This window comes from Zonotrichia albicollis, chromosome 20, assembly GCF_047830755.1.
Source record: "Zonotrichia albicollis isolate bZonAlb1 chromosome 20, bZonAlb1.hap1, whole genome shotgun sequence".
Classification (NCBI taxonomy): domain Eukaryota; kingdom Metazoa; phylum Chordata; class Aves; order Passeriformes; family Passerellidae; genus Zonotrichia; species Zonotrichia albicollis.
The window spans coordinates 5,252,651-5,277,399 of NC_133838.1; the positions used below are offsets into that span (position 1 = coordinate 5,252,651).

Here is a 24,749-nt window from a genome sequence, read left to right on the forward strand (position 1 = left end):
TAAAGATTTGCAGTAATTGCATTTATTCAAACTCCTATCACACACAGAGAATATTCCAAGCTGGAAGGGGCCCACATGGATCACTGAGTCCGGCTCTTAAGCAAATGGCCTGTATAGGGATCAAACCCACCACCTTGGCATTACTGGCTCTCTCCTCCAATCAAGTATTTAATATCCAGACCCCCTCCTGAGAAAAACTCTATGGAACAGACTGTTCTTCCAGGTGGAGTATTTGAACCAGAGCTTCAGATATACCTGGAGCCAAATCAGTTCTACCTCCCTCCACTGCAGGTGAGGGGAGCCCAGAAGTGGCTGATCCCACTTGGCAGAGCTCACAGCTCAGGAAGGAGCCAGGATCTGGCTCTGCAGAGCTCCCACTTCTGGAGGAGAGGGCTGGGATAGAACAGTCTGGCACGGCAGCACCAAGTCCATCAGGGATGGTTCATCCTCTGCTTAGACCTGAAAAAAGGGATAAAAAAGAATCCAGCTGAGGGATGAGCAGTCAGGCTCAGCACTGTGTGAGATTCCATCCACATTCCAGAACTCCTGGATGTCCCCTCCCTGCCCTGTGGTTTTGGGCAGTTCTTGCCTGGCCTCAGCCCCATATCCGCAGGACTCATCCAGCAGTCTCCAGACTCAGGAATCATCATGGACCAGGCTGCACTGCCACTGATCTCACCCACACCCTGCACCACAGAGCACAACTGGCCAATGAAAAGCCTTGGAAACAAGGTGATCATTCCCACCTGCACAGTCCAGGTGAACAACTGGACACTTCCAGCAGTCAGCTTGAGCTGGCCCCTGCCCTCCAGACCCCACTCGAGATCACACAATCCCAGAATGGTTTGGGTTAGAAGGCACCTCAAAAGCTCACCCCACTCCACAGCCAGCCAGGGGCAGGGATACTCTCCACCAGACCAGGACAGCCTAAGTCACATCCAACCTGGCCCTGGACACTTCAGGGAATGGGGCAGCCAAAGCTTCTCTGGGCAACCGTGGCCCTCTCACCCTCACAGCCAAGAAATTCCTCCCAGTATCTAGTTTCCACTTACTGCCCACCCCAACACCAGGAGTTCTCCAGAGAACACTCACATGCTCCACACTGCAGCTTCCTCACAACTCAGGTCCTACAGAAAGCAAGCTGAAGCCCTTGGGACAGGGCTCACAGGTTTTAGTCTTTTTCCACAGAGTTACTGCTGAAAAAACAGAGCTGGAGTTTAGTGCGTGAAGCCAATGGGTTACTGTAAATCCATGGCTCAGATATTCCCAACGAATTCCAGCCCCCCAACCCTCATGGCATGTCTGCCCCCCCCCGTGCCCCATGTTTATCCATTCTCCTGACCAGGAGTTTCCTCCCTAACCAGAATTCCCAAAATAGTGAGGCCAGCGCAGCCTGTCTTCCTAGTGGCCCCTCTCAGCATAGGACACACCTGCTGAGAGCCCTAAGACCAGCATGAACGTTACTCTTCCTCCTTTTTCGACCACAAGATCGGTATTCAGATCTGGTGGGAAAGGGATTTGGAGGGATGGGCTGTGGAGTTTCAACGAGGGTACTACCCTCTCACCTGGGTCTGTCCATCAGATGGGTGAGCTCTGGAACACGCAGGACCCCTGGAAGACATCACAACATACCCCCAATATCAGCAGTAGGCTGCAGACTTTTGTGGACACACCTTTGACTCATTGCACCCTGGAATCCTAAACAAGGAACAGCCCAATTCCCAAAAATGTATTGGAGGGGTGAGTGACAGCCATAGGCAGAAGAGGCCCAGCAGTCAAAGACCTTCCCATTGCTCTGGCATGTTGTTGGAGACCTGCAGCTACTGCATGGAGCCACAGCTCTTGGATTAACATGCAGGTTAACACAGAGTTCATCTGGTAAAGTCTGTGATTGAGTGATTGACTGGCTCTGGGATCAGGGTTGACACCCAGTTCTGCCTCTAGCCGGTCCCAGAGAGAGGAACTGCCCTCATCTCACCCATACATCGTCTGGATGGAGCAAGTACCAAGGGAGTTTGCAGGGCCCAGCCCCAAGGACAAGCCCCGTGGAGGAAGCACAACCTCGGAACAGCACATGCTGCCACTGCCCAACAGCAGAGGGGCAGGAAACGCTGCTGGTTCCTACTCTGGTCCAGGGAGGCCTCAAAGCCAACCAATTCTCAGCCTCTCAAAAGAGGACCCCAGAACCAGGATCGTCCATCTCACCTGCCCAAAGCTGAGGCTGTCACCAGCCATCCCATGTCCCGGGATCACCTTCTACGCCAGGATGCTGCTGGGAAAGAAGAGAGCTTTAAGCAAATTGCGAGAGAAGTAAGTTAAAATAAAAGTACAGGAAGATGAGATACACTCCTTCCCCCTCCCCCACGCCGCGCATCAATTTGGACCCCAGGGGCAGGATTTGAAGCAGCCGCCTCCTTCCAGCACCAGTAAGCCACCCCAGCCCATGGCGGGCCATGTACTTTCCCGAAATGTTGCCGGACAGTTACGAAGGCTCCAACTGAGCGGCGACCGTCGAGGAAAATCCTTTTGCTCTCGGCTCCTTTTTGACTGCATCTACCACCGCACCGACAGACGCAGCTTCGATAGGGCCGGGCGGCTTCTCCACCCGCGGCCGCCTGGCCCGGGACAGGGCATTAGCTCAATCTCGAGGATCCCTGACTCACCCGGGGCCGGGCCTGGCCTGAGGAGGAGGGCGGGGGCAAGGCCGCGCTGCCCTTCGCAGCCTTCGAAGCGCACCGAAACGCCGCCGCCGGACGCCATGCCCACAGGGCGCCGATGCGGCGGAGCCGAGTGGCGGGAGAGCCCCAGAGACGACGGATGGCGGTGGATGGTTCCCGATGGCCGCCGCAGACCCTCCCCAGCCCGCCACCATGGCAGAAAGAGGCGGAAACCCGTCCGCGGCCATTTTTTATAGCGCGGCAGCGCGGGCTCCGATTGGCTGCTGGTGCCGGGCTCTCCCGCAGAGGCTTCTGGGAGTTGTAGGTGGCGCTGCCTGCAGTCCCAAGCATCGTTCCTGCCTTGCTGCCTTCCAGCCCCCGCTCCGCCCCGTGCCAAAGGATAAACGAGACTCCCGAACAATCTGCTCTAGTGGCAGGTGCTCCTGCCCATGGCAGCGGGTGGAATGACATGAGCTTTCAGTCGTCTCCCAACCCAAACTATTTCATAATCCCATGATTCTCAACTCCCACTAGCACTGGGAGCAGCTGTACACCCCCACCCCACCCCATCTAAATGACTCTCCAGTCCGGGTGGGACAAGTACAATTTCTCTCTCCTTCTCCGTGCAAGGTCCAAACCAGGGGCCGCTCTTTGAAAAGCTGAAAACAGCAGCTGCATTTCCCCTTCTCCTTCCTCCCTTTTGGAACGGGGTGGAGGGAACACTCCACCCTCGGGGAATAGAAGGAAAGGTTCTTGGAAACAGAAGTTTGTTTGCCAACACAATACCTCTATAAGGCTCCTGGTTCATGATTCGTAGAAAGTATTTAAAATGGCAGCACCTGTCAATGGGCTGGAAGGAAGTGCTGGAACTGCTGCTGGTGCTGATGCTGAAGGCACAGCCATAGCGGGAAATCAGCTGGAAATGCCTGAGAGTGCTTCCTGCCCAAGTCCTGGAGAAAGGGCAAAATGGATGGTCATATTTTAATCTGTTCTGAGCAAATGAACAGATGAAAAAATTCCCAGTATTCAGCAATGGCCTTTTGAGCTGGTAATTCCATCAAACATGGCAGATCAGCAACAAAATAAACCCTCAGTCATTTAAGGCCAAGGCTGGGAACAAGCCCCAAACTTTGTGTGGCCAAACTCTCCCCAAGACAGCCCTTGCCAAAGCTGTCACGGACAAGGTAAAGCTGCTCCCATTCTCCTCCTACATGGGTCTCACAGCTGCTCTGCCAAGGCACAAGGCAATCCCTGGAGTCTCCTTGGCACAGCCACTGATACAACGTGAGCCTAAAAATCATGTCAAATCCTAGGGTAAAGTAAAGCCTGGGAGATTACTCTGGAAAAAACATCAACCTTCCCCAGAAATTCAAACCTTGGCAAAGACTGCTTGGGAAGAGACTCTTCCAAATGGTGAACTGGGAGAATCCCCAAAGAGCAGCAATGAAAAGTACTGGATGCCCAGCAGACATCAGCCTGCCATGACAAGATGGATGGAGATCCAAAAGGGGCAGAGAAAAATCCCACTGCATGTCCATGGTCAGCGAAGCCCTGATGAAACCTCCTGAGAATCTCTCACAGCACAGAACAGAGAGCACATGCTGGGAGAGGCTGCAGTTCCCAGCACCTGACAGATGGGAGCAGACAATGCACAGAGATGTGAAAACTATCAGTAAGGAAAAGCAGGAATGCATTAGTGATCCAGGTGGATTGTTGTGCCTATGGCTCCCTGGAACACATCAAGGGGCTGAAGCAAATCTTGGCCGTGGTCAGCTCTCAATCTCTACCAATTATGTTATCCACCATTGCTTTTTCCCTGGAAATTTTACAGCAGAGTCAGCATGATCTTTGAATGATAGAATCATGATAGAATCCTGATTTGGAAGGGACTCACATGGATCATCAAATCCAACAGAACTGCACAGAACACCCCAAGAATCCCACCATGTGCCTGGGAAAAATGAGTGTGTGCTGAGCAGGACCCCAAACACCTACTTAAAAAACTGACTGCACTTGGAAAAAACATTTTGACTTGGAATAACTTCTAAGGAAGAAGAAAAAAAAAAAAGATATTTTCTGAAAAAATGTTCTAACCAGGAAAAAAAGGAAAGTGAGCTCTGTCAGTGACATTTCCCGAAGCAGCTCTATCAGTTCCTGCTACTGCATTTCAAATTCACACCCCATCCTGCCACTGAATTAGTTTGATGGTTAAGCAATTCCCAAGTTAAACCCAGAAATGGGTGTATCCAGTAAGCTTTATAAGATCACTGGAAGATAGCAAGGCAGGAACATAAAAATTTCTCTCAGATCTTGTTTAGCAAAAACTGAAGATTAACAAGCAGCAATGAGATTGAGATAGCCAGTACAGGAAGATTAGAGTCAAATATTTATTTCTGTTCCTCAAAAGAGATTTAGAGAAATTCCTAAGGGTGTTGTGTATGTCTCAGTATGTGGGATATGAACCTGTCTCCAGAAACTGATCCAAGTAACAGGAATTTTCTCTAGTCAGATTCACATGGAAAAAACCCCATCACTGTCAGCCCCTTTCAGCCCTCTTATCATTTGCTAAAGAAATGCTTCCAGACTCCTCATCCCTTTGGAAGTGGGTCAGGATTGTCCCCAGGCCACTCCAATGTGTACTGTCAAGCTTTTAATTAAACACAGACTAATGGCAAGAGCCCTTCCTGCAGCCTCAGAGCTCAGCCCTTTGGAAATCACTCCCCTGTGTCCTAAAACACCAATATTCCTCCAGCTCTGCTGAACATTCCCAGTGTGTGTAACTCAAATGAGAATCGAAGTCCCTACACTTTAATCTAAATTGGATGATCTCATCTTCATCAAAGAACACAATAAGCATATTTGAGTTGTTTTTGGACTTGCTATAAACCCTGCCTGCTGAAGGGCAGAGGGCTTCTTGATCTCTGTTGCTGATACGGATGCTATTTTCAGGAGCTGTGATATCATCTGCCTTGGACTTCTTGCCTTTAGCACATAGAGATAAAAGGAGAATTTACCTTACTAAATGGAGTCCTTGTCTGTCATCCTGTCTGACACTAAGTGGTAATTAATCTGGGCTTTTCCTGTAGCCATCCAGGAAAAACAAAATCCCACTCTCTATTTAACTGGGATTCCACAAGGAAAACCGTACACATCCCAGGAGGTGGCTGTTTTCTAGCTCCATATAAAAGTCTCTCCTTTTATATATAAGACTATATAAGACACAGCAATAATGGCCAGAAGCTGAAAATGAACATTAAGATGAGTAAGTGATATTAAAAAAAAAAAAAAAAACAAACCCAAATAATGCAGAGGTTTAACAGCTCCAAACAACCTTGGCTGAGATTCTCCCAAGCAACCCCAAAAGCCTGGCTCATACTTCCAGGGAACGAAGCCCAGAGCCTTGCACCCACCTCTCTCCTGAAACAAAAGCTGGAGCTATTTTAAGCTCTGCAGCACCAGTAAACAGGAGTCAGCAGGTCATCTCTGCTGGCTTCTGCACTCCCAAATTATTCCTCACAAGGGGCTGTACATGCCCAGCTCTCCCAGGAATTAGGGGTTAGGATGGGCTGGATGAATATTTACCATTTTTCTTTCCACAAAACAAAAGCAGAGAGCAAAAGGATTTTCCCATAGGGTTGCTGTCTGATCCCTGATAACCTGCTCCTCTCTCGTCTACAGACAGACTTGTATAGGTAAGAGTTTACCCAGGCATTAGGGAATACTCCACAGACAGCAATGCTAGGCAGATGAGAACAGCAGAATAAATTTATATTGATAAATAAATGCAGCTTCACCCCCCGGAGGAAAATGGGATTGCCACATTGTAAAAGCCAAAATTCATGGGGGGTAGGAAAAGACAACTCCAAAATAGAAGGGCAGGCATACAGGGCAGCATAGTAACAGAATTATCTAGAAAGTGTTTTAAATGCCCTTCTTTACATAATTTCTGCAATGTCACTCTGCTGAACTTCCCAAGAAGAGGTGGTGTCTTGAGCTGAGTGGATATATCAGAGGATATAAAGCTCTGCTCTCTTCCACTTCTGCTGCTTCCGAAACTCCTGGCATATGCAGGGAACATTCCTTTCCTTACATTCAGAGCAACTGAAGGTGAGACAGCAGCACGTCAGGGGCACAGCACGAGGAAAATTCACAGCAGATGAGAACGCAGGAGTCCAGCAGTCCTCTAGTTCCTCTAGTCACTCATTAGGAATAACTCAACTCCAGTCACATCACCATTCCCCTCACATCCCACTTCCAGTTGATAAAAAAGAGACCACAGACTGACAAATAGGTCATAATTATGGACACAAACAAAGGTGTAGTAGAAGTAACTTTATCAAAGTATTTAAATTTTATGGTAAATCTCTGCATCAACATGGGCAGGGAGGCAACTGCAGTAGGAAATGCTCTGCAGTAGCAATTTCAGTTACCAAACTATTCCCTGGATAGACATTTATTACAGGTAGTTTCTCTGTTCCTATTTCTCCAAGAGTTTAAGGCACAAAAGCCTGAAAAAGGGCTTATAACATGTATATAAGTGCTATTATTTTCACTTTCACCTCTAATGCAACATATCAGTTTAAATATATCGCTTGTCCATCCAGCTTATACAACATCCAGTAAAAAACTGCTTTCCAGGTTAACAACCATTTGTTGCACAATATATCACGGCAATTGCTCTGACCCGTTTTTGCTGCAAGATCTTAAGTTTCACTCTGACTGGACAGTGGAAGACACTACAAAATCTCATCATCTCAATGAGACCATCATGCTGTGTCCACAATGAAAAAAAAATAGGCATGACACACAAAATGACATTTAAATATGGTTGCTGGAAAAAGTGTTTTAAACTGCTGGTTCATGGGGAATTATTTCCTCATACACAGGTGGAGAAGCAGGCCAGGTGTGCAAAATACCACCAGGTAAAAGCTTTATAACACTCCTTTCTGCCTTTGCTCTCCAACGTGCTCTTTGGGTTGATTGCTTAAGAATATCAAACTTGCAAGCTCAAGATCACAGCTTAAGTTAACCACAACATAAGCTTTCATCCCATGCTCAAGTTACAGCAACCTTACCCAGTCACTGGAAAGATCTTGAGATATTTTAGTGGTGTCTAAAAATGATCTTTTTTGAAATAACACATTCATGAGCCTTGGGTCAAACGACTTAAGACAGTTGAATGGGCAGCAAAGCAGAAAGATGGGCAGGAACCAAATTGCAAAGGGTAATTTTACTTAAAAGACCAACTTTTTTATTGTACGATGGAGTAGAGTCTCTCTCCTGTGCCATCTTGCTGAAAGTTTATAAATTACAATTCCCAGTAAGTATTAAGAGTTCATTTCAAGACAAAAGGAATAAAACTGTCGCAGTTCTAATTTTCACCATGAATAAAGGTTACCGTGATGCTCCTACAATACTTGTTCTCTACAGGAAAGGCCACAGTCCTCCTGTACTCTGAGTACCTGGCCTGGGTGGGGAAAGGGCCACCCCTCACAAGTGCAGGATCCGGGGCAGTGTAACAGTCTGGAGCGCACTGGGAGGATCTCACAGACACCTCAGCAACGAGGCTATAACACAGCTGGGATCTCTGATGAGACAGTGTCCAAAGGCTGCCAATGACAGTCCATCAAGGCATCATAGAGCTCTTCACTCTGTTCCATAAACTGCTTGTTTGCTTCATGGACATCTAAATGAGGTGTGGGATCTATGGAAGGAAAAACAGAAAATATGTCACGCATCAAAGGTGTTCAGAAAAAAAACACCCTGTAAACAAGTTGGTATATTAAAACAAACATGGGGGGAGTCTCACTATCTCCAGGGAAGGTGTCAGAGGACAGTGCCAGACTCTTTTCAGTGGTGCCACTGACAGGACAAGGAGCAACCACTTCAGCATGAACAAGAAGCTCTTTTCATGGAGGGTGGCAGAGCACTGGAACAGCTTCCCAGGAAGGGTGTGGAAAGTCTCCCCTCTCTGGAGACTTTCCAAACCCACCTGGATGTGTTCCTGTGTCCCATACTCTACGTAAGCCTGCATTAGCAGGGAATTGAACTGGATGATCTCCAGAGGTCCTTCCAACCCCAAGTATTCTGTGATTCTGTGAGTCACCAAACATTCCCAGCACTTGCCCAATCATAAACCTGACCCGATCAGTCCTATTCAATTTCTCTGCAATGAGATAAGGAATAACTACATCCACACATGTCCCTTTTGACAACAGTGATTGCCCCACAGGACAGCCAGTGGAGGGAACACACAACTGCACCTCACAGCCCAGTGCAGCCACCTGCACCACCAGAAGGGATTTGTCCTGATGAAAAGGGCAGAAACAGAGGCAGGGACACTCATTCCTTTCTGCTCCCTCCACTGTGAGGTCACAAATGATGGATGGATGGGTGGATGGGTGGATGGATGGATGGATGGATGGATGGATGGATGGATGGATGGATGGGAACATTCTGTGCTGCTGCAAGCAGCCACCAGAGCTCATCTACCAAAGCCTCCAGCAGTTCAAAGCTGGAGTCACAGCTAGGAATGAAAGGAGTGTCAGTGGCACCACAGCATCATGGTGAGCATAGCCCTATTTTACATGTAGAACAAATGTTTGGAAAGCATTTTGGAGCTGGACAACAAGTGTGCAGGTCCAATCCTGCCGCTCTGAATGCACAGTGATGGACTCCCCAAACCCCTGTAGGGTGTAAAGCTCACCTGACAACACCAGCAACCCAAAGCTCAGGTTATCAGAGCAATCACAAAGGTCAGTGAATGACTCTCAGTACAAAGCTGAAGGATTGGGAAGACTCTAAAACACATCAGGAACAAAATGTTTGTAAACATGTATCTTCCCTGTGAGGGAGGTGAGGCCCTGGCACAGGTTGCCCAGGGAAGCTGTGGTTGACCCATTTCTTTAAATGTCCAAGGCCAGGTTGGTCAAGTGAAAGATGTCCCTGGCCATGGCAGTGGGTGGATAAAGATGGCTTTAGAAGTTCCATTCCACTCAAACCATTCCAGGATTTTATGCTTGGTTTTAGCTATGTCATATTGTAACACATTACAGGAGAAGAGATTTAAGGAAAAGGAATGATACAGTGACAATACATTAATTCAGTTTCCTACAAAGGTATGAATCTTTCATTTAATCAATCAGGAAAAGAAATATCCAGAGATATCCCAATTCTAGTCCCGGTATGTTTGGTTCAGCAAAAGGAAAGCTCTCCTAGAATGCTTTTAACAGCTTCCACACACATCATCATGCATACCTGTGAATCCTGTAGATCTGTTACTATGCAATTTTTAATTTTTTTGTTTTTTAAGAATAGAGTAAGATACACTGCATAGTGCATATTGCACTCAAGACAGAAATCTGGAATGGCTGGCATGAAATTATAGTTTCATGCATCAATAAATAAAAGCTACTTGTACAGGTATCTAAAACCCCAATCTGGTTTAGTGACCCATTTCAAGCAACAACTGCTTGAAATATTTTATCAGTGTGGTGACTAATATTATTCCCTTTTACTTGTAAACTAAAAGCACAATGAAGTATTCTGGGCTCTAAATGTCAGAATTTTATAGAAAACCAGAATATCTACTTTTTTCTTGGTAGCATATCAGAAAAAGAAACCCTAGTAAAAAAAGGATAACAATTTCAGTACTACAGAAGGTTAAAATCTCAGTGCTGGGGAAGTCAAAGAGTTTCAGTCCTCACCAGGTTCAGAATAGGAGCAGCAACAGTAAAACCAGGATGCAACTGTTCTAGGTGACAGTGACTCACAAATGTTCTCAGATTTACTCAAAGATAAAGGTATATTATAAATTGAAATTAGGGCCAATATGAGATAGTCTATCTCCAAGCAGTGCAGAACATACAGACAACTTCAATTTGAGAAACATACCTTCCAATGCATCCTCACCAACTTCTTCATATGTCTGCAAGGAAAAACAAACCCCTTAGGACAGTGGATAATTATCTTTTCTTTTGCAAACATTGCTTGCTGATTAGTACAGTCAGAGACTTACTTTTATACTGGAGTTATTACAACAGAATTTTTCACACCTAAGCCTGTATTCCATTCTTAACACTCCACAGGCAAGACCCTACACTAAACTTCTATCAGAGTTAGTTCTTGAAATTCCAGGGTTGAAGTGGGGTGACTGTTCTGATGTGTTCTATCCTTTATAACAAAGCTTATGAAGGATCCCAAAGGCACTCCGAGCACTGCCTGTACCTGTACTCTTCTACCATCACAACTGTACTAAGAGTCCTTTTGTGTCCTCCAGACTTTTTTTTACCTCAGCAATATACTCTCCATAATGCAACAGGACACACCAGGGGCTAAACACTAAATAGTAGCAATATTAAGACTTCATTATCAAAAGGTATATACTAAGATCTCTTGGTGTGTTCAGTTTGGAGCAGAGCAGACTGAGGACAGAGCTCATTAGGGTCTGCAGCTCCTCCTGAGGTACAGCTCCAATTTCTGCTCTCCATGACCAGGGACAGGACCTGAGGGAATGGCTGGAGCTGTGTCAGGGGAGGTCAGGCTGGATATCCAGAAAAGATTATTCCCCCAGAAGGAGCTTGGGCACTGAACAGACTCCCCAGGGAACAGTCACGGTCCCAAGGCTGCCTCAGCTCCAGGAGCATTTGAACAATGCTCTCAGGCACAGGGTGGGATTGTTGGGGTGTGCTGGGCAGGGCCAGGAGCTGGACTCAATGATTCCTGTGGGTCCTTTCCAGTTCAGGACATTCTGTGACTCTCAGAACTGAAGATGAGATGTTCCCATCCCACCTTTCAAGCTCTGTGGTTTTGTGCTGCCCTACCTGCATGGTGCTCTGCGTGTAGCCATACTGGGGGTAGCTGTAGCTGTAACTGCCCGTGTTCTGGTCGTACCCCCACTGAGCGTAGTAGTTGTGATACTGTTGGTAATACTGGTTGTAATTATAGTTGTACATCTGATTGTACTCCATTGGTTTCACACGATTACTTCAAAAATAAAGCGGGATAAAAATAGCAATAAAATAGCAATAAACCATTTTTAAAAATTGCAATAAAATAGAACAAGTATGAAAAAAGCAGTGAAACAGCTTAAGACACAATGTGGTAAAGACACAAGGTTTAGTCTAACAAGCAAATTTCAATCTTTAAAATATATTCACCATTTACTGCAGCAATATTTATTATTTGCATAAAGAAGTTATTTAAATTTAATACCCTTCCCTGTATTCATATTCCTCTTCATTAATAAACATGACTTTCATTCTTTATGATCTAATTGGATATCACTTCCTGGCTTTGGGAAGGGAAGAGTTCAGGACTATGAGCTTCAGTTTAGAATAATCCTGAACCACAATCCAGATACTGGAGTCCCTTCTTCTGTCTGGTAAAGAGGATGAATTTAAGTGATCTGCAACTTTCTGAGAGAAAGCACTGAGACCTGCTTTACATGAAGAGTTAAAGACTTAAAGCCTGGCAAGAAACCTCACGTTTTCTTTTGTAAGAATGGAAAAAACTTTCCCTTCTGCCACTGTCATACAGAAGCCTAAGCAAGGACTCATCCCCTTTCTCTCTGAACTGGGTGATGTTCAATGCAGAGACTTGAGAAAGTTCATAAAATACAAACTACTAGTAATCAAAAAATAAACTTAAATATCCTGAGAAATGACTAAAATTCCTATTCCTTGCCACTTTATGAAGTGGCAGCATTCCCAAGGAACACCATTCCACCAAACTACCAAGAATTGAAATAATGAGATGACAAATATCGTTTGGAAATGAAAATATGTCACACATAAAGCTATTTCTACTAATGATGAAATTAGTGAGAAGCAGGAAGAAGGAAACATCAATCTTCTCACCACAATGCACCCATTTTTTCTGCTTTTCTCTTCCTTTCCCCCCCCCCCCCGCCAAGCCTTATGAGGTCACTGAAAATCTAAATATTATTCAAATAGGGAGCAATTACTATGATTCGTATTACCCTAGTGCTACGAGCCCCAAGTCAGACCAGGATCTCATTGTATCAGGTTCTGAACAAACACAGAAAAAAAAGTTAATCCCTGCCCCAAAAGTCTTATGTGTAGTAGACATCATAATAGAATTAGCAAGGTAGTTGAGCTTTGCTATCCAGACATCGTTAAGAAGATTTAAACGATTTCAATTTAATGCAAAGGAATATACATTTTAAAAACAATCATATTTAACTACAGTGTGTGCACACCTGTAAGGATTTAACAATATATACAATTTAAAACAGTGTAAAATGCTTAGTCTTGAGCTAATGTTATAATTTTTTTGAATTCCTGGGCATTCTGACACTCCCCATATTCATGGGTATTCTTTCATTTTGTGATGGCCACATCCAGGACATGTATCCAAAGCACTAAAAGGCATTTAAAACCAGATGTGATTTTTCATATAAATGTCCAGCTGTTCTTCTACTCACGCTTTTGGTATAGCCACACTCAAGCGTACAGGTTTAGAGCCCAACCCCACAGCTCCCTGACACTCTGTCAGCGCTCTCTTCTGTTCCAGTTCATCTGTGAATTTCACAAACCCGTAACCTCTGCAGAGACATAGAAAAACTCACATAAAACCAACCCCAAAGAGCAATGCCACATTATAAAAATTAGTTACGGTGAAGTTTGATTTGGTTTGGGAAACACAGTGAACAAAAAGGTTCATTCGGGTTGTTGTCCCTGCTCTTGGGAGAGATGAAATTATTCTGCGTTTCAGTTGCTTTTCCAGAATGCCTGAAGCCACGCGTCCAAGCTCTGGCAGTACTTTCGAGGGCTTGTCAATGTAACAATGTAGTTCTTGTGCCAGCAGATTCTGGGGAACTGGAAGTGAGCTGACACAAGCCATGTTGAAATGTGTGAACTAACACATGGTAAAGCCCCAAATCTCTGCTTGGGGGATACTGATAATCTCAAAAGCACAGCTGGAACTGGGGCACAGCACATACAGTGTAGGAATGTGCCCCCTGTTGACGGAGTGACAAAATTATCCTCTGTCTCCTTAAAAATGAAAAAAGCCCAGAAGTTTCTCTCCTCAATTAGGTAAAAGAACACCTCATAGGACCTGGGGGACTTCACCTCAAACTTAAAGATAGCCAACTGGACAGAAGCCAAAAAGTCCCGCCCAAGCAATTCACTAGAAAAAGAAGACAACAAAAGAAACTAATAGCTTTTATGAGGTGTTTTACGAGGAGCAAGAGCCTCTTGCACCTGGCTTGGATTTTCTCTGTAAAGAGCTTTGTTATTTTGCCTTTCATTAAAACTTTTGTGTTTCCAACACTGCCACAGAAGCCATCCTGCTAATTTTATGCCATCTGAGGTGGCTGAGCTATCTCAGGTGTGATATAGATCTCCAAGAGCTTATAAGACCTGGCTGGAAAAGACTGGTATATCAATCCAGAACCCCTGGACTCTGCAACAAGCCTTCATTGTGACGTGGCAGCACTGCACGTCAGCCAGACAGAAAACTCCAACTCCCTCCAACCCCAACAGTCCTTTGCGTGGGATTTTGATGCTGTAGTGAGTCAGAAGCAATGCAACAGCATCCAAGAGGGCAGTGCCAGGATCCCATCATGGGATGGGCTGCCTAACACAGCAGAAAGATCAAAGACTTAGATGTGGGAGGGTAAGAGGAATCCATCTAAGCAAAGGAAGACGTTTGGGAGGGAAGGGCTTGTCTACCTGGGGAAAAGAATGAGCCATAACAAGGGTGTAAACTTACAGTGCATTATCTATTCTGTGGGAACTGCTAAACGCCAGGTTATGTCCTATTTTGAAAGCAGCATCATGTACTACTCATGGGAGGTCCCCACTGGCAGCTATTTCAGAGCAGTTCATGCCCCAGAAAAGGCAGTACCTCGCACAACAAGCTCCACACACAAGATATATAAATATCTTATATATATATATATATATATATATATTTTATATTTTATATTATATATATATTATATACATATACATATACATATACACACACAGGTATGGATGTATCCTCCTCACAAAAAGACCAGATCAAAGCTTAGACCTATCTACATAGAAACTAGATTATTAAACACAAGCAAAACTCTACACAGACCCACGTTCATTTAACTCGCCCTCTGCCAAAGGACTATGGCAAATTAATCCAGTGAAAGTCAACTTTTAAGTCCTTTTAAGGACACACAAACCCAAATAAGTTTCTAAGCTGCCAAAAGACTCCTCCAGATTTTCAGATGGGACCAGAGGTGTGTAAGAGAAACTGGGAAGACTGGCAGTTCCAAAACAGAAACAAATAGAGATGGATGCAGTGTACAGGAATAGATGCTGGGCGCTGCAAGGGAGACAGCGATTCTTCCAAGTCTTCCAGACACTGATTCTTCCAACTCTTCCACACATTTAGCTTGTCCACACCAATGGCTAAACCACTGGTGAGGAAAGAAATAATTTTTTCCTGGACAGGACCTCCCTGGAGACCTTCTGTCCTGCCCCTGAACTCTGGAAAGCCCCAGCACCTGTACCCTCAGCAGAAAGCAGAGAAGTAGGCACAGCACCACAGCACCATGCTCCAAGCTCCTCTCCTGTCTGGACAAGAGGTGCTGGGAGGAGGCCTTCCTGATCCACCAGCCCTGGCTGGAAGGGCCAGGGCTTCACTGGGCATGTCCACAAGCCCTAAGCTCCTCTCTCACATCACACTGACACCTGCAGATGCCTCAGCTTTGAGCAATTGCACAAGTCCCAACAAAGCCCCTGGCACCAACACTCTGGCACTGCCAGGGGAGACAGCTTTGCTCTTCCCAGAAACAGGACTCTAAGTCCCTGCTCCTCCCCAGCTTCTCAAGCTACCACAGCTTGGGAAGCTACCCAGCAGCTACCTTTCCTTGAGGTCTGCACCTATGCACAGCTCCCAAACCCAACCTGCAGCAATAGTCCAGCCAGCAGCACCAACACCTGTTCTACAGACAAAGCCTGAAGCAGGTGCAGCACAACAGGAACTGTGGGGTTTACACTGAGGAGGAGCAGAAGGCACACACAGCCCAGCCCAGCAGTGTCAGTCCCAGGGGAGGTGGCAATGACAGCATGAGGACCCAACAGCCAGAGAGACTGAGTAGCTCTGCAAGAGGTTCAAGATGCACGTGAAGAGGAACTTCATGACTGGGGAGAAGTGCAGCTCTGGAACAGGCTGCCCAGACAGCCTGAATTAACTCCATCCTGGGAGGTTTTCCAGGCTACACAATACATGGATATGATCTAGCGCTGGCTGCAGTCCTGTTAGGAGCTGGACCAGAGACCTCCAGAAACCAACCTAAGACTAAGAAACCACATATGAGAAGGTAGAGGGACCCACAGCCATAACCTATATGTTATCCCAACATTCTCAGAGGTGTTATATCACAAAACTGTGCTTCACTGAAGCCATGCTCTGCTTCGAAAACAAAGATGCTTACCAACTGCTCCTTCCCTGGAAAATACAGCTTAATTTTGTGCTATTTAGAAAATGTTTTAATTACATTAAGAGATCCAACCACTTGATACCTACTTTTAGCAAGGCATTTTCAGAAAACACAAACAAGGCAGCTACTGAGAACTTGACAGTGAATCATAGCTTTGTGTGCCCTACCCTATTTGAAAGAAAACACATACAGCTCACACAGGAATATACACTCAATAGCCTGAAGTTTGTAAAGCATAATTCCATGCAAGAGTCCAGGAAGAGAGTGTTTTAAGATTACTTAAGATATTTTTCAGCATATTAAGAAGTGCAATAACACACAAAGGGCCTCACACTGACAGAGGAGTGAAAATACCCATGGTGCCTATAAAAACTCAAGCAAACTGCAGACTGAACGGCCAAAACCACTACATTTTAAGATTACTAAAATCTAAGCTAAAAGGATTTTTCCCCTTGCTGTATTCTATTTTTCCTGTTGCAACATGTGAAGTAAAAAAAAAAAAAAAAAAAGAATAAAAGACAACTTACTTGGATACTCCTGCCTGGTCCAAAACAACTTTTCCACCTCTACACGATGGATAAACTTTAACAAAAAATTCATACAGCATCCCATCATCCACGTCAGGAGTCAGGTCTCCAACAAAAAGGGAATATTCTGGACTAAAGAAATCAAAAGAACATCTTAAATATAATCATTAAAAAAAAAAAAAGGGACATGCTGAGTGACAGTAGTGCAGTAGTGACAGTTACCATTTAGCCTAAATATCCTAACTCAGAGAAGAGTGATACTAAAAGACCATTTCATGGAGAATTTAAATGCCACTAGTTAAGCTGCTTAACTAAAATTTTGATTGACACTGCTTTTTCAAGTTAATTGAAACAGCACAACCAATCAACTTAATACTGCTTTTTATTTAAAGATTATTTCCAAGCTTATTACTCACAGGATATTTCTGATTTCTAAAACGGCAAGAAAAAATATCTCATTTATAGATATGCTATTCCAATACATAGATCTAAATTATAATATACGAACTAGATACTTTGATGCTACAAAGTTTAAATACCTTAAAGGACACTGGATAAATCTTCTGTGCCACACACAGTGCAAAACACAAAACTGGCAGTCTAAGTTCTCTTCCTTCTACTAAAGACTGGCAGTGATGAACTTTGAGTTTACATAGTCTGAATACTTTTTGCAAGGCAATTAATAGAGAGACATTAAGCAGGAAAAATTAATATTTAAATATTGAGCACTTACCTGTTATCAGGCTGTTTTCCATATGTTGCATAATTCAATTTAAATCGCTTCGCCTGAAACAAGGCAAAAATGAATCCATACATTCAAACATTGTCATGTGAATTCAAGCAATTAGGGAAAAATATAATAAGCTGATTTAATACAACTTAATGCTGACACACGTTCAATGCCTTCATGCCAGCCAGTTAAGGCAACAAGCACGTTTTTATTTAGCATCAGTACAGATATAATAATGAAAATAAAAATGAAAACAGAGGTAGAAACAATAAATGTTAAATTTCTTCCAATTTTCAGGTCTTAAAATGAAATGACAGTATCATTACTGGACTTTTGTGATTTAACACAAACACTAGCAGACCAAATCCAACACACTGGAAAATGGAATCAACCTGAGTCTGGAAGTGTGGCTAAATACTTGGTTCTGGACATTTAGTAAGATTCAAAGGGTTCTGAAAGAACTACATTGGACACTGGAGCCCTCTTTAAATTTTGCATCTGAATTTATTTTTGAAACAAGTTTCGCAGCAGCCCAGATTTGTGCCCTCTGGCACATCTGGAACTCTCTGTCCCCCACCTACTAGACTTTCAGCAACTTTTATCCAACTTACATCTAAGTTTAGACCAAGATCTAAGGAGACCAAATCTTTGAATCAGCTCTTAGAGATCAGAGGCTAATCTCAGGATCAGGATTTCAGATCCTAAAATCAGGATTTCAGATCACAATCAGAAATGCCCTAAAGATCAGGGTACTTGTTCAGTACAGTGAAGAGCCCTCATATGATGGATTTCCTTCCCTCAAAACCAGGTAAATACTTCTTGGGAAATAGACCACAGACTCAACTCTAGACTGCTAATCCTGCTCCTTGCATGCTTGCATTCTCTGGAGCACAGTACTATACAACTTTCTGTGGATTATTTACAAGCTAACACAAAATTTAAATTCCACTTTGAAGCATGTAGATCTTTTTATGGGGGGGGGATCTTGCTCTTCATTGCAATATTCTGGGTTTAAAATCAACAAGACACCTGAGAGTACTTCCACTCAGATGGGAACTGTGAACACTAATGCTTGGAAAAGAGAAACACCACCAGCACCATGGCTCTCTGTTATTCCCTTGACTGATTCAGTATTTAAAAAGAAATAAAAGCATGAGCCACACTCAAGTTTTCTGTAAACAAAATTCTCTAAATGCAAAGGATGAGCTGGGCAGTTGCCTGCTGAGTGCATTGATTTGGGCTGCTTTGGATCTCTGCCTGACATCTGTAGTTCTCTCCATGTGTTATGTAAATCATCCCTCCACACAGCACTGTGTTTTGAACAAAACTGTGAAGAAAGATGGGTATTCCCAAAACCAGATTTCCATTATTATCTTACTCCTTGCTCTCTTTGTCTCTCCAGTGACTACAGAAGGCATCCAGGATGATCAGCTTGCCTTAATCAAGAGCAAACATGTGAAACAGATATCTCCAGGGCTCTCATCGACTCCTTTTAACGGGGCATGTCACCCTCTCAGCAATGTTGACTGAATAGCTCAATCTGAACTTCCCAGTCTCCTCCGGGTATTAACTACTCTGAAATAGGAAGCCATTCACTTTGTATATCATACCATAAGTGGGGTGATTCTAGAGCTGCTTTATGAATCAGTCACCCCAGCTTACTGCAGCCAACTCCTGTGGGTACAACAGACAGCTGTGTCAGCCGTCCCATTTTAATCTACCACATATTCAAGTCAACATCCTAAAATTAGCCTCTCTGCCTATTCCTCTTCTTCCCCCTAACTACCCAGCTTTTATGTAGAAGAGATGCTAGTTATCCACTGCAATTATTCAATCCTCTGTCTCATTCTCCACTGTAAAGAGGTTTGAGTAACCTCTGTTTGCTAAGGGTCAAGAACAATGCAAAATTAAAAGTCATGTTTCTCTTGCCAATCAGTGTTATTCAAAAGAAAGTGTAAACTTGTAAGTTCATCCTCTATAGACACAGCTAAATTCTCAAGTTGCCTCATCCCTGAAAATGCTCAGAGCCTAGTTGGATGGGGTTTAGAGCAACTTGGTCTAGTGGAAGGTGTTCCTACCCATGATAGGGGATGAAATATGATAAGCTTTAATGTCCCATCCAACCCAAACCACTCTGTGACTCCATGATTATACAAAAGGAGAGAGATGGAAGAATTGAGGCAGACATACACTATACTCAGTCTAATTTCTTCCTTGTTCTTCTCAGGTTTCTGATTAGTCCAACTTTGGTAACAGCAGCAAAGGTTAGATATAAAAAACATCACACCCCACAACACTTCTACACTTTAATTTTGTCTAGACAGTCACAAAGAAATCAGTGTTTTTTCTCAACAATTTTCTGAGCAAGAACATTAGCAGTTTTATAGTCATAACTTCAATTCTAAAGCAAATACGAATCCCAGTTTGCTAACCACTGAATTATCTGTAATCATTAAAAATACACAATCTACACTATCTGTCCCTACCAAGTTTTGGTTCTCAACTGGCTGATCCCATTTACTTACCGGTGTAGCACCAGGAAGTGGTTTTCCATTGATTTTGTGTAAACATTTCTCTGCAGTAGCTAGATCTGCAAATTCTACAAAGCAATAGCCTGCTGGAATTCTGAACATACAACACAGAAGAGAAGAGACAAAAGTTATAAACTTAAAACACATTTGATGAGGAAAGCTGTATTTTACATAACTGGTAAGAAATTTGCTGTAGCTGCAATACATAGAAGAGCTTATTTCTAAAGTATAAATATTGGCTACCAAAGAGAAGCCGGATCTCAAGAGACAGCCCCTACTTACCATAAGTCAGGTAGATAAGCACATAGAAAATTGTTTAGCTTACAGTTTACTTCCCACTTTCATTGAATATCAATTTGCCCACCCAAGTTTAAACTACTGAAAACTGAAATTACAACACTTAAAATAATTATTAATAAGAATGAAACTAGTTTATTCTGCATAAATCACTCATTTTATTTTAAATGAACTTTAAAGGTTCTCTTATTGCTCTGAGTCCGACTTCCCACCTCTGCCAGCATCACATAGCTGTACTACAGACTAGCAACCAAAGCCTGGGGAGGTGTAATTCCCTGAGGGATGGAATGAGATACATACACTGCTCTGGCTGAGTGCTGGAGCACTGCAGGATGTGGACCAAACCGTGTTTGTTGAGGGGAGGCTGAAGAGCCAGCAGTGCCCTCTCCATTGCTCTCAGCAATATTCACATATTGGTGGCAGCAATGGTGAGAAACTCAAAGGGAAAATTCACTCTGATATGGATGGACCACAGCGAGGCTTCAGTCCAAATGCACTCGGAGAACAAACAGAAACAGTTACCCTGTCAACCTGTTTCGAATGATTTTTACACTCAGTACAAGCTCTCCCATGGTGGCAAAGGCTCTTGAAACAAAGTTTTCATCCATATAGGGCTCCAGCTATAAAAGCAAAAAGAGAAAGAAAGTTAGATTTGGGCATCTACAAAAAAGAGAATATATGTGTCAATGTCCCTCTAAGCCGTTAAAACATTATTGAGAAGGATTTTACCCTTACACTTCAAAAAGAAGACTCATTTAAGAGGGTCGATGCCACTCAAAACCAGCAGGCATGCATGAACCAGGCTCAACAGTCTGCAAAGTGGAACCCAAGAGACAGCATGAATTTCAGAGAACAAGGGAGCTTCACAGAAGGACAAAAGCCACTCAGAAACATACAGCAACAAACTGAGCATTTCCTACAGGGAGCAGGGGAGAAGGTGGCAGGCTCCTTCCCCAGGTGCAAGCAAAGGCTGGGCCAGCACTGTGGATACACAGCGTGGCACAACCCCGGGCGGCATGTGGCAGGTGACACTGCCCCGTGGAGCTGCGGCAGGGGTCTGCAGAGCTGTGTCTGCCCCACACAACCCCGGTTATACCAGGGCAACACTCGGGGGAAACCCTGGAATCGCGTCCCACAGCAGCTCTACGCTTCATCCTGCCCATGGGAGCACTGACCACGTTCATGTCACAGGGAAGGACCGCACTGTGCAGGTAAGAGTGCATGTGAACATGCTGGAGAGCAAGTGTCTGCATGGTGTAAGGTACTGACAAGTAGGAAATGGCACTGGAATTTGGATCAAATATACTATGAAGAGCCTGAGTGAACAGGGCACCTCTGTGTATAACAGAAACTGGAGGAGGGAACTAACCAAAATTAGAATGGGGAGCGGTGTGTGTGACAAGTAACATGGAGCTGAAAAATGTATGTAAAAAATATATATAGCTCCATGTATTTACCTGTGTAAGACAGGTGGCTCATGGTAACCTACAGCCCTCAAGTATTTGTGTATCTGTCAGGTACCAGGTGGCTCCACCACTTGCGTGTGTGACAGATTGTGAAGTATGTGAAAGAAGGTGACCGTACTGCACTTGCACGTGTCAAAGGCAGTAGATGCTCTGTGGAGGTGAGTGTGAAGCAGAACTGATTTGTCCCAGGTGCAGAGGCAGCACCACTCTGCACAGATGTGCCATGCAGGGCGATCCTGGCTGTGTGTGTGCACAGGAAAGCTGTATTTGTAAACACAACCAGTTGCTTGGATATGTCCGTAAGGCTCAAAGAGTGAGAGTAGTGATGAAAAAGATGGGCTTTATCACAGAGAGGTGGCAGAGAATCCTCTTTGTGGGGAAAAGGGAGAACAGACTCCAGAGTCTCCATGCCCGAGCAGAGGCAGGTAGAGGATGACACCTTGATAATGTGGGTGTGCTGAGTGTGTGTGTGGAAGAGAAGCACCCAGTGGGATTCTCAGGGATGTGTTGAGCTGTGTGTACACACACACGTGAGAGATGAGGAACACTATGTGCAAGCAGGACTGTGATGGTGTGAGCTGCAAGAAAGGGGCTGAAGGAAGATGTGCATCCAAGAAACAGGTGGCAGAGAAGTTGTGACATTGTACATGCATAGTGGAGTGCACACAGGTGTGTACAAGTGTGTGACAGACAGCAAAGACACTGCACCCAGCAGTGGGACTGCATGTGTGTGTCACAGTGTACCACGGTGGCAGCAATGCAGGCACCACAACACATTGAGCACACACACATGCAGTGCGGCTGGGTGGCAGAGCACTACAACATGCTGGGGTGAGTACACGTGTGTGAAAGTGTGTGTTCAGTAGTGAGTGGAAAGGACACGGGCACAAGGAGTGTGAGGGGCACACAAGGGACATCGTGGGCTGTGCGTAATTGTGAGTGTACCTACAGTGTGCACATGAGTGGGCATCAAGACATTCCTGGGTGAAGAAGCCCCTGTGAGTGTGCTTCACACAGCTGCTCTTTCTGCCAGGTACACACACAGGCAGGAATGAGGGACCTAGCAGGAAGTGCAAATGCTTTGAATGTGCGTGCACGTAGGGGAGTCAAAATCCCTATGAGGGCGTAAGTGCACCCACAGGTGTGCATGTAGGCGGCAGGTTGTGAGGGATAATCTTGGACAGGTGCATACAAATGAGCCTACAAGTGTGAGCACAATTAGCAGAACAACCATGAGTATGTGTAAATGCCTTGCATAATGTAAGCATGTAACTGCCTATAGCAGCTGAGCATGTAAAACAGCAGATAAATCCTTGAAGCATGCAAGTGTACACGCTGTGAGTATGGGAATAAGTGCCTCTTAAGAGTATGGAGGTGTGAGACTTTTCGATGCCCATGCATGTGTCTGACCACCAGGGACACTGGTGTAAGTCTCGCTGTAACCTGGCTGCAGGCAGGCAATGAGGGTCACTCTAGGGGGTGTGTGTGTAACTGCTCACAAATAAGCCTGTCAAGCTGGACTTTATGTCTGAGTGTGTGTCAGCCTGTGTGAGCATGTCAGCATGCACAGGAGTGTATGACGTGAGTGTCACTTGGGGAGTTCAGGTGTGTCTGAATGTGTGAGGGGCTGTGAGGCTGTGTCAGTGGTGTGAAGGGGTCAGTCGGTCAGGGAGAGGGTCAGCTGGTGTCAGGTGTCAGTCAGAGCGAGGTGTCAGAACTGTGAGGATATCGGTCTGTCGGTTGTTGTGTGGGCGTTAGAGTGAGAGTGTCAGTCAGCTAGAGTAAGGCTGTCAGTTGCTGTAATGGTGTCAGCCAGCCAGTGTGACGGTGCCAGAGGGACGGCATCAATGGGTGTGAGAGTGTCAGTCAGTGCGAGTGTCAATGAGAGGGTGTCAGTCGGTCGGTGGGAGAGTGTCAGTCATTGTGCGGGCGCAGGTCAGTGACGGTATCAGCCGGTCAGTGCCTCCCGCGCCCCCCCGGCCCAGCCGCGTGCCCCCGTCGCCCCGTCGCCCCCCGCACAAAGCCGCGCGGTCCCGGCCGGACACTCACGTCCCCCATCCACAGGCTGGCGGCCATGCTGCTCCCGCAGGCCCCGCGGCGGGTTCCGCGGGGCCGCGCGTTCCACCTACCGGCCCGGCCCGGCCCGGCCCGGCCCGACCCGGCCCGGCCCCGCCGCCGCCGCCCCTCCTTCCGTCCCACCCCCGGTGCCCCGGTCCCTCGGTCCCTCCCCCGGTCCCTCCCGCCGCCGCCCGGGCCGGCCCGCCGCCTCCTCCGCGGCCCCGGCGGGCGGAGAGAGCGGCGCCCCTGCCGCCGCAGCGCCCCCTGGCGGCAGGAGGAGCGACAGCCGCGGGAGGGAGCCGGGGCAGAGGGTGGAGGGGGGTTTGGAGCAACCGGGGGAGCCTTTGGGGCAACTGCAGCCACCGGGGGGACACTGGAGTGCGGTGGGGAGCGGTCTCTTCTACAGTGCCTGCAGTGAGAGGGCAAGGGGAAATGGCCTTAATCTGAGACAGGAGATTCAGATATCAGGAAAAAAAATCATAAAATATGCTGAGTTGGGAGGGACACACCGGGATCATCGAGACCAACACTTAGCTCTGCACGGGACATTCGAACGATCCCATCCTGTGCCTGAGAGCATTGTCCAAACGCTTCTGGAGCTCTGGCAGCCTTGCAGTTATGGCCATTGCCTGGGGAGCCTGCTCAGTGTCCCAGCACCCTCTAGGAGAAGAACCTTTTTCTGCTATCCAACCTAACCCTCCCCTGACACAGCTCTATTGTGACAAACACTTTGGTCATCTCTTCAAGGCACCACTGCTGTCAGAGATGGCACAGGGTTTACAAAGTTGACAGTTTTTGACAATGCTGAAAGGCCAAAGACTTGTGTTTGGGTTTTTTTGTGGGTTTTTGTTTGTTTGTTTGGTTGTTGTTTTTTGTTGTTGTTGTAGAGAGGTTTGTGAGAGACCATGATCCCGGCTCCCCTCCACCCAGTGGGGCAGCAGCTGCATCAGAAGCTTCGAATCCCAGCCAAATTGCCTCTTCATACAGATAGGAGATCCATCCTCAGGATCATCAGCCCGACACGCGGGGTTTGGGT

At 45.7% G+C, this 24,749-nt stretch overlaps 1 protein-coding gene, 1 long non-coding RNA gene and 4 other non-coding genes across 9 annotated transcripts in view; 1 reads left to right on the forward strand and 5 right to left on the reverse strand.

Annotated features, from left to right (window-relative positions):
• On the reverse strand, positions 1-23,869 carry TRNAU1AP (tRNA selenocysteine 1 associated protein 1). Of its 4 annotated transcripts, none has more exons than XM_074555644.1 (13): positions 23,705-23,869; positions 20,712-20,809; positions 19,887-19,986; positions 17,365-17,417; positions 16,632-16,763; positions 13,102-13,221; positions 11,480-11,642; positions 10,551-10,584; positions 2,664-8,361; positions 2,206-2,269; positions 1,566-1,611; positions 1,093-1,193; positions 1-459 (listed from the first exon to the last, which is right to left on the reverse strand). In XM_074555644.1, exons 1-9 carry the CDS (start codon positions 23,729-23,731, stop codon positions 8,225-8,227), a joined length of 864 nt encoding a protein of 287 aa, XP_074411745.1. In that variant the 5' UTR covers positions 23,732-23,869; the 3' UTR covers positions 1-459; positions 1,093-1,193; positions 1,566-1,611; positions 2,206-2,269; positions 2,664-8,224. The 4 variants fall into 4 exon arrangements, with proteins under 4 accessions (XP_074411745.1, XP_074411743.1, XP_074411746.1 ...); XM_074555642.1 differs by having other exon boundaries at positions 1,093-1,196; XM_074555645.1 differs by having other exon boundaries at positions 2,206-2,272.
• Positions 588-658, reverse strand: LOC113460162 (small nucleolar RNA SNORD99). The gene has a single exon (XR_003381907.1). It is a non-coding gene; the product is annotated as a small nucleolar RNA SNORD99 (small nucleolar RNA).
• On the reverse strand, positions 1,392-1,527 carry LOC113460165 (small nucleolar RNA SNORA61). The gene has a single exon (XR_003381910.2). It is a non-coding gene; the product is annotated as a small nucleolar RNA SNORA61 (small nucleolar RNA).
• Positions 1,728-1,858, reverse strand: LOC113460164 (small nucleolar RNA SNORA44). The gene has a single exon (XR_003381909.1). It is a non-coding gene; the product is annotated as a small nucleolar RNA SNORA44 (small nucleolar RNA).
• Positions 2,452-2,594, reverse strand: LOC113460163 (small nucleolar RNA SNORA16B/SNORA16A family). The gene has a single exon (XR_003381908.1). It is a non-coding gene; the product is annotated as a small nucleolar RNA SNORA16B/SNORA16A family (small nucleolar RNA).
• LOC141731287 (uncharacterized) overlaps positions 23,369-24,749 on the forward strand; it is a 20,969-nt gene continuing 19,588 nt past the window's right edge. Inside the window, exon 1 of the long non-coding RNA XR_012583321.1 lies at positions 23,369-23,590. This is a non-coding gene — a long non-coding RNA (uncharacterized LOC141731287). The remainder of the gene's footprint in view (positions 23,591-24,749) is intronic.